Source organism: Coregonus lavaretus, assembly GCF_964263955.1.
Source record: "Coregonus lavaretus genome assembly, chromosome: 18".
Classification (NCBI taxonomy): domain Eukaryota; kingdom Metazoa; phylum Chordata; class Actinopteri; order Salmoniformes; family Salmonidae; genus Coregonus; species Coregonus lavaretus.
In genome coordinates, this window is record NC_140005.1 from 23,772,622 (window position 1) to 23,780,461 (window position 7,840).

At 41.0% G+C, this 7,840-nt stretch overlaps 1 protein-coding gene across 2 annotated transcripts; it reads right to left on the reverse strand.

The window, feature by feature from the left end:
* Positions 1-1,512: 1,512 nt before the first annotated feature.
* Positions 1,513-5,472, reverse strand: LOC311145466 (uncharacterized protein). 2 transcript variants are annotated; one of them, XM_084181709.1, is made up of 4 exons: positions 5,271-5,472; positions 4,607-4,713; positions 4,226-4,309; positions 1,513-3,806 (listed from the first exon to the last, which is right to left on the reverse strand). In XM_084181709.1, exons 1-4 carry the CDS (start codon positions 5,291-5,293, stop codon positions 3,565-3,567), a joined length of 456 nt encoding a protein of 151 aa, XP_084037835.1. In that variant the 5' UTR covers positions 5,294-5,472; the 3' UTR covers positions 1,513-3,564. The 2 variants fall into 2 exon arrangements, with proteins under 2 accessions (XP_084037835.1, XP_084037836.1); XM_084181710.1 differs by lacking the exon at positions 5,271-5,472 and adding an exon at positions 5,174-5,243.
* Positions 5,473-7,840: the final 2,368 nt, after the last annotated feature.

Consider the following 7,840-nt stretch of genomic DNA (forward strand, 5'->3'; position numbering starts at 1 on the left):
ACCTCAGCAAGACAAAAGAGCTGATCGTGGACTACAGGAAGCGGAGGGCCGAGCACGCCCCCATCCACATCGACGGGGCTGTAGTGGAGCAGTTCGAGAGCTTCAAGTTCCTCTGTGTCCACATTATTAAGGAATTATCATGGTCCACACAAACCAACAGTCGTGAAGGCACGACAACGCTTCTTCCCCCTCAGGAGGCTGAAAAGATTCAGCATTGGCCCTCAGATCCTCAAAAAGTTCTACAGATGCAGCATTGAGAGCATCTTGACTGGCTGCATCACCGCTTAGTATTGCAAATGCTTGGCATCCGACCGCTAGGTGCTACAGAGGGTAGTGCGTACGGACCAGTACATCACTGGGGCCGAGCTCCCTGCCATCCAGGACCTCTATACCATACTCCAGACACCCAAGTCATAGACTGCTGTTCTCTTTGCTACCGCATGGAAAGCAGTACCGATGCAAGTCTGGAACCAACAGGACCCTGAACAGCTTCTACCCCCAAGCCATAAGACTGCTAAATAGTTAGTTAAATTGTTAACCATATAGCTACCCGGACTAGCTGCATTGACTCTTTTTTTCTCTTTTGACTCATCACATACGCTGCTGCTACTGTTTACTATCTCTCCTGTTGCCTAGTCACGTTATCGCTACCTATATGCACATATCTACCTAAATTACCTTGTACCCCTGCACATCAACTTGGTACTGGTACCATGTGTATATAGACAAGTTATCGTTACTCATTGTGTATTTATTCCTCGTGTTATTATTATTATATATTTTTTTTCTCTCTGCATTGTTGGGAAAGGGCCCGTGAGTAAGCATTTCACTGTTAGTCTACACCTGTTGTTTACGAAGCATGCGACAAATACTATTTTTATTTGATTATGGCAGATGTTGGGACCTACACAGAATGGGGGGGGGGGGGGGGGGAGATGTTGTCAACATTACCAAACTGATTTTATTTTGTAAATTTCCCCCCCCCAAAACATTTGAGGTTTCTGATGTGCCAAACTATAATGTACATTTTTGTTCTATGTCTACAAGTGACCCCAAATATGTTGAACCATACACAGTATGGATTTGTTCATGGTTGGATCCTACAATAAGCCTGGACACTTGTTTGCACATTTTTTGAGCAAGAGATAACATTTTACAGCCCATCACTAACTGTCATGAATATTTCTGGTATTAGGTTCCATCTGAACTGTGCCAAAGGACTTCTCTTAGTAAAAAAACAAACTGCTTTTTACGTCATTTTAGCAGACGCTCTTATCCAGAGCGACTTACAGTTAGTGAGTGCATACATTTTCCATACTGGCCCCCCGTGGGAATCGAACCCACAACCCTGGCGTTGCAAGCGCCATGCTCTACCAACTGAGCTACAGGAGGCCCTATTGTATAACTATTGTCCATTGTCTATTCCTGTTATACCAATAAAACTGTTTGATATGGCAGTGGTCTTTCCTGGCTCAGACTGGGTGAGCTCACAAAAACACTACACCAACAGAGTGTAAATGAATTTCTAAACCACTTTGTTTATTAAGCAACCATGTCAATGCAAATTATCTTTGTTTTAAAAAGTACAAAAGTGCACTTCAGTAAATGATGAGTAAAATAACAGCATGTATTTGTGCCATTCTCCAAAGCTATATGCTAATGTAGCAAATAATTACATTTACTTTGTACTGCTGATTGCAGTATTTTGTCATACCAATTTTGATAACGAATCAATACTTCCAAATCGCTGATGTCTTGCAACAAAAACACACTATATACACACAAACACAAAGCTAGTTACTGTATTACTATTAAAGAGCCAATCAAAGCTTTGCTTGTACCTAAACCTTTTAGAGTCATTGTAACATTGATGAATTAATTATTAGTACCCACATCACTTGTAAGACAAACATACTTTATCCCCAAATGCTACATTCTAGTAAATAGATTTACAGTCAAGTAAGAGCTACTGTAACTAATATCATTCTAATCACACTGGACAAACCCATTACATTTTAGGATTTTGTAATTCAAGGGACATACCCATGTATGACTGACATTTGGCAGTAGTTTTAAGTTTCTCTTCTTGTTAAAGTTGAAGAACTAAGAGCATTTTACAGGCAATATAAAATAATTGGCCAATACACAAAGAAAGAAAAACAATGAAAATCATACATGAAACTTGCATTCAAGCATTAAGAAAACACATTTAAAATATAATCTTAGAATAAGAAGTAGTTTCTAATAGCATTTGAAAATAAATACGATAAATTCCAACACATTTTACTTTGATTGTATCAAGCACAAAGGCCCTAAAATGCACTGCATCACCCCTCCCCCTAAATTAATGTTTGAGTAAAGTCCTTTAAAACAAGAAAGCTGCTTTTGCTGAAGACACTTTCGCACAAAGAGTCTGATTCTAGTAAATGACAAACGAGCTGACTAGTAATAACTTAAAATATTAAAAATATATTTCTGTGTGTTATGCACAATATGTTGAGAAGTAGTTTGATTAAGAGAGAGATACTAATCAACACAATGCTACTTTTCACCAGCCATCTGGCTCCAGTCAGATCTGAGTGAAAAACAGTATGAAAAAATGTATTAGCCAGCAACCATTGGTGGGTTTTTCACCTCAAATGTTGAATTAAATATCATGATGTCATATATATTACAAACTATTATGCAAGTAATTATTTCAATAACATAGATAAGAAGGGTGCAGGCACTTCAGTAGCTATCATTTATTGTATTGAACAGGAACTCAATTTTATGTATTTAATTCATAGAAGGTGCATTGTAACTATGTGTTTAACTTTACTCGACTCAGTTCTTGATGTTGTCCTAATTCAAAGCTAGGTTGAAAATAAATAGCATAATCAACAACCAGGCCTTATTTCACTAGATGTACATTAGAATAATAATACAAAAATGTATGTACAGCCCTCTGAAAAATCACAATGAGTAATATACAATCTAACGCTGCTCTAGTAGACTGAAAAATACTGAAGAGGACATATTGATAGGCTAGCTACAATATTGTCTGATTAAATAAGATCACTAATGAAATCTTTAATAGCTCTTCCCAATTGCTTCTCATCGGTTAATGTTTTTAAAGCAATTTAAAATATACACAACTCTAATGTCTGGTCTACTTAGACAATCTTTACATTTTGGACCCAAAAATGATTATTGTTGCCATACTTTTTTTTTCATTTTTTTTTTCCATAATAGATTAGTTACTGTTCTGGACAGGTATGGATGAGGAATTAATTATACAATTTATCCATATCTATTCCATGCATGTGCTTCATGCATTGGTAGATGTATTCATCTAGAAGCCATATCCCTATTGCAAGCAGTACTTGCTATTTGGACAGAACACTGATTATAGGCAAGGGTTCAAAGGTTAAGTGTGTTTCTCAATTTGTACTGGTTTACAGCAGGTGCTTATGATGCGTTCCCCTCCTTCTGCTAGTGTCTTATGCCAGGATACCCTGTGGATCCATGGCCTGACACTGCCCCTCCCCTGCCCTGGCAGAGCCTGTGTCTTGCTGCTGGAGCCTAGACCAGGGGGACACCACTGCCCAAGGCCTCCAAAAACAGATCTGTCTGCTCCTGCAGCTGCTGCATCTGGCCCTGGGTGCACCGGTTCTGCCTGATCAGCTCCTTGGTGCGCAGCGCTATGCCAAGCAATCCAGAGTTGTTGAGGATGTTGTAGGTGTTGCAGAAGCGTTTCACTTTGTGGTTGTCTGTGGAGAGGCCATCTTGGCAGCTGTCGTTGTCGCCCTGGCAACTGCTCACCTCTGACACAGATGCAAATTCATTGGAGATTAGAGAAGCGGCCTCAGTTCCCAGGGAGTGAGGCATGTCTAGGAACTGAGGCAGTGGCAGCTCCTGAGAGCTGGCCAGCTGTGTTTGGGTGTCTGCAACCTGAGGGAGCATTTCAAGGAAGGGAAGCCCCAGGACTTTACTGCTGAGACACTGGGCTTGGCTTTGGGATGGGGGGGGGGGGGGGATTATCCATCAATCCATCAGCATCATCATAATACCATTTTACCCATTAGATCATACAGAAATGGACTGCAAAAATATCCTTCTTGACAAAGAGGATGTAATTCTTCACTGTGTTAAAGGAATATAAACCCATCCACAAAACAATTCAACTACAAGCTAAGCAGATATTAACTGCAGATATAGAAAAAACAGGCAAGGTGTACAGTACCTGATTTAGGAGGATGTTGTTCATGATGATCATGGGGGAGAGGCCAGGGTAGGTTCCTCCGGTTACAGCCACCTGTGCAAAGACCTTGAAAGCAATTTTGGAAATGTTTGCAAGGGCAACAGGAGATATAACAGCTTGAGGTGATAATGCCACAGCCAAAGTAAAGATCCCATTGGAATCATGCCCTGACCTAATCATAGCTCAGCGAACCCACACCAGAAAACCAGGTCACCACTCACACAGTAAATCCAGGTGCTCAAAACAACCATTTTGTCAAGTTGTCAGGTATATTGTAGCTGATTAAATGGTAGTGGCCTAGATTTCTAGACTTTAGTTGATAGAGGGGTAGGGTGTACATGTGTGTGTGTGTGTGTAACACACCTGAGAAACCAGAGTCCCTATCAGCCTCTGGTTTAGACACTCTCAGATGGTTCATCATCGTGAATGAAGGCCTCCTGTGGCTCTGTGGTTTGCTGAAGCTGCTCTTCCTTGACAGGTGACAGGAGTAGGGTGGGTGGGACCTCTTACATTTTAGTCATTTAGCAGACGCTCTTATCCAGAGCGACTTACATTTAGTGAGTGTATACATTATTATTATTTTTTTCATACTGGCCCCCCGTGGGAAACGAACCCACAACCCTGGCGTTGCAAACAACATGCTCTACCAACTGAGCTACATCCCTCTTAAACCAAAACATCTGCAATGGGGTTGAATTGTCCTAATCATAGAAATACAAAAGTTACATTTAGAGCAGATCATCACTGTGTAGAAATACATTAAATCACCGTTACAAACTAACTCTAGTTTTCCTAGGGAATTGGACTCCATCCAGTCTATATGCAGCTAGCTAGCTAGCTGCATATAGACTTACCCAACTAACTTACCCAACTCATTTTAGCAGACAGCAACAACAACACAAACAGCTAGAACTTACCCAACTAACTTACCCAACTCATTTTAGCAAACAGCAACAACAACACAAACAGCTAGATAGCTACGCACACGCTTGCGTTTTGGCTGCATGTTGTTCACTGACAGACTTACCGCGCGTTCCCGACTGTAGTCATGCCTCGTGATTGGGCTACACACAATCCACAGCTAGGCAATTTTTTTCAAATAAACTATTGATCATCTGTGGCTAAGTTACTCCTGGTGTAGTATTCGGCGTTATTTCATTTATGTCTGAACAGACAGCAGTAATTCTATAACTTTGGCAAATGTATTTCTATTTATCAGGGGTGCTGCTGCGGCGCCTCCAACCCTTCGCGCTGCTATGATTCTATAAGGAAATAAATGATGAAGTGCAACGCTGGAGAGATGAGAGTTGCAGGCTCATGTCTATTAGAGTAGAGAGAGGGGATATATCAAAGAAAGTGAATCCTATTCTAGTTCTGTGCGAGATACAGGCGCGCTTCTCTCTCGCTCACCACAGCAATGACCACGCGTTGGTCTATATTGTAAAGGCTACAATGTTGGGCAAATCATAAATCCGGTCCCGCCAAACACGAATCAATTATCAGGCACGTTTTCACATTACGTTTTTTAGGGGGCAGCCAGGAGAATTACAGAGGAGTCAACTTGAATTAGCCTAACTCTGATTGCTTTTATTATAATTTTTACATTGCAAACAGTGAAAAGTATTTTTCATGCCATGAGAGGTACCGGAAAGCAGGTTGAGGTTTCCAGGGTAAGAGTAGAGAAGAAGTTGTCATATGCGGAGGCAGTGAAGAAAGTAGAGGAAGAGGGGTCAAGGGAGTGGTGAGAGTAGGAGATATGTACCAGTACAGAGGGATAGGCAAGCAAGTGATATATGTTAAGTAAGATTGGATTTTTAGCGTTTATAGCAATGGTTATTAATTGTACTGCAGGGATGGAACGCAAGTCGAAGAAAATGGAGGTTGTGGTGGCAGCTGCAGAGATGTATTTGGGTGTGCAAGACTTGACATCAGAAGAGTTACAGGGAGTGTTAAGTGGTGATGTCCCATCATTTCAGGTTAAGGGCATGAGGTAGGAGTGAATATATTTAAATAGTGGAGAAGGGTGGGGTTAATTATAAGTAATAATTTTGAATTTGTGAGTGTAGTGTTAGATAGTAGGGTATTTATTTGCTTTGTTTCATTTTATTTTTCAAGAAAAAGATAAGGGAGTTGTACTCCAGTCTAATAGGTGGCGGTAATGCAACAAATTGGATGCCAACCGCCGTTAAACCTCATTGAAGAAGAAGCGCGGTGCCGGATCCTGTTCCTGTTCCGGCAGGGATCCGGCTCAGATTAAACACTGGCTAGCTATCACTATCTAAAACTAGCCATCGAGTAATTTACCTAGCTAACTGCATTAACCAGCATGCATTAACCAGCTGTCATCTGTATTTACTAGTCGTTTAAGCTGCGGCCTCTCGCCCATGTCCAGACTGGTTGACCCGAGATTGTTGTTGTCCTCTGCTCAGTCAAAACACCGTGATGTGTACACGGTTTGAGACTTTGAAACTGACGGAGCACACCATTGCAACCACAATAGCTATCACAAAAATCAAAGATATCGTTTTTTACTTACTGTAAGTGAGTCCTCTTGAAATGTCGAACTATCAAACGTGGTGTGTTCACGATGAAAGAATGTTACTTTTCTTCTTCTTTAAAGTTTTATGTCAGACTACACCTATTGGTGTATTGCCGCCACCTACTGTACGGGGCATTGAAACAAAAATATATATATATTCCATTGCGGGAAGGGGGGATAATACAAAATACAAAAATAAATCTTACAAACATCCCACTCCTGCAGTCACATTCAAATCACATCTCTACACAGGCTCAGGTGACTGTAAGGACGGAGCATTCATCGACAGGATTTCATGTAATGCTTCTGCAGAAAGGTTCCTGAATCCCAAAAACATGCACAGCAGCACTCAAAATGATGCCTATTTTCTCCGATTTCCTCTAAGTTTGCAGTTGATAACCAAAGTAATAAACGCTACAAAGTCCACCTTCTTAACATGAAACGTCATTATCCCTCTGTTGACAAGGAACATCATCTTGTGTCTCTACTCCTACTATCATTATTTATTCAGCTCCTTTCTTCCACTTTTCTCAATGCCTCCGGTTAGGAGACATTCTGGACAGCCCTTATTCTTGCCACCTCCGTCTCCTTCAACCTAGCAGGACACTTCCGAAATTCGGTTTCATGTTCAACACCACAATTGCAGCATTTAGGCTCAGCTGGCATATAATACCCCTCTGTCTACATACACTTGACACATCACTAAATCATTTACATTAATGACACTGCAAGGGTTTGGGCACGAAGGCTCTCACAGGGAATCTCATTTAACCCAAATACGCGTGAGTAGGGAGAGACTCTTCATAAAAAAACAATAGAATGGATGGAGTGGGTTTCCATACTCAGTGGCCATTTTAGCATGTCGATCTTGATGGGGTACCTTTTTTATTATTTTTTAGATGCATGCCAGCAAAGCCACTACACAACACAACACTAAACAATACCTGAATTGCACTATAATGGTGACCACAAACTGTTAGGGCCTACATAAAGCTGCCCCATATAAGGCTTGAGATCAGTATGCTAGCTGTTCCATTATAATTCCAGCTAATGCTAGT

Excerpts from the sequence above, each read along its gene's own strand:
- LOC311145466 (XM_084181709.1), bottom strand. The coding sequence starts at position 5,293 with ATGACTACAGTCGGGAACGCGCG. Across the intron at positions 4,310-4,606 it reads TAGGGACTCTGGTTTCTCAG|GTCTTTGCACAGGTGGCTGT; the intron begins GTGTGTTACACA and ends ATTGCTTTCAAG. Across the intron at positions 3,807-4,225 it reads ACAACATCCTCCTAAATCAG|AGGTGAGCAGTTGCCAGGGC; the intron begins GTACTGTACACC and ends CATCTGTGTCAG.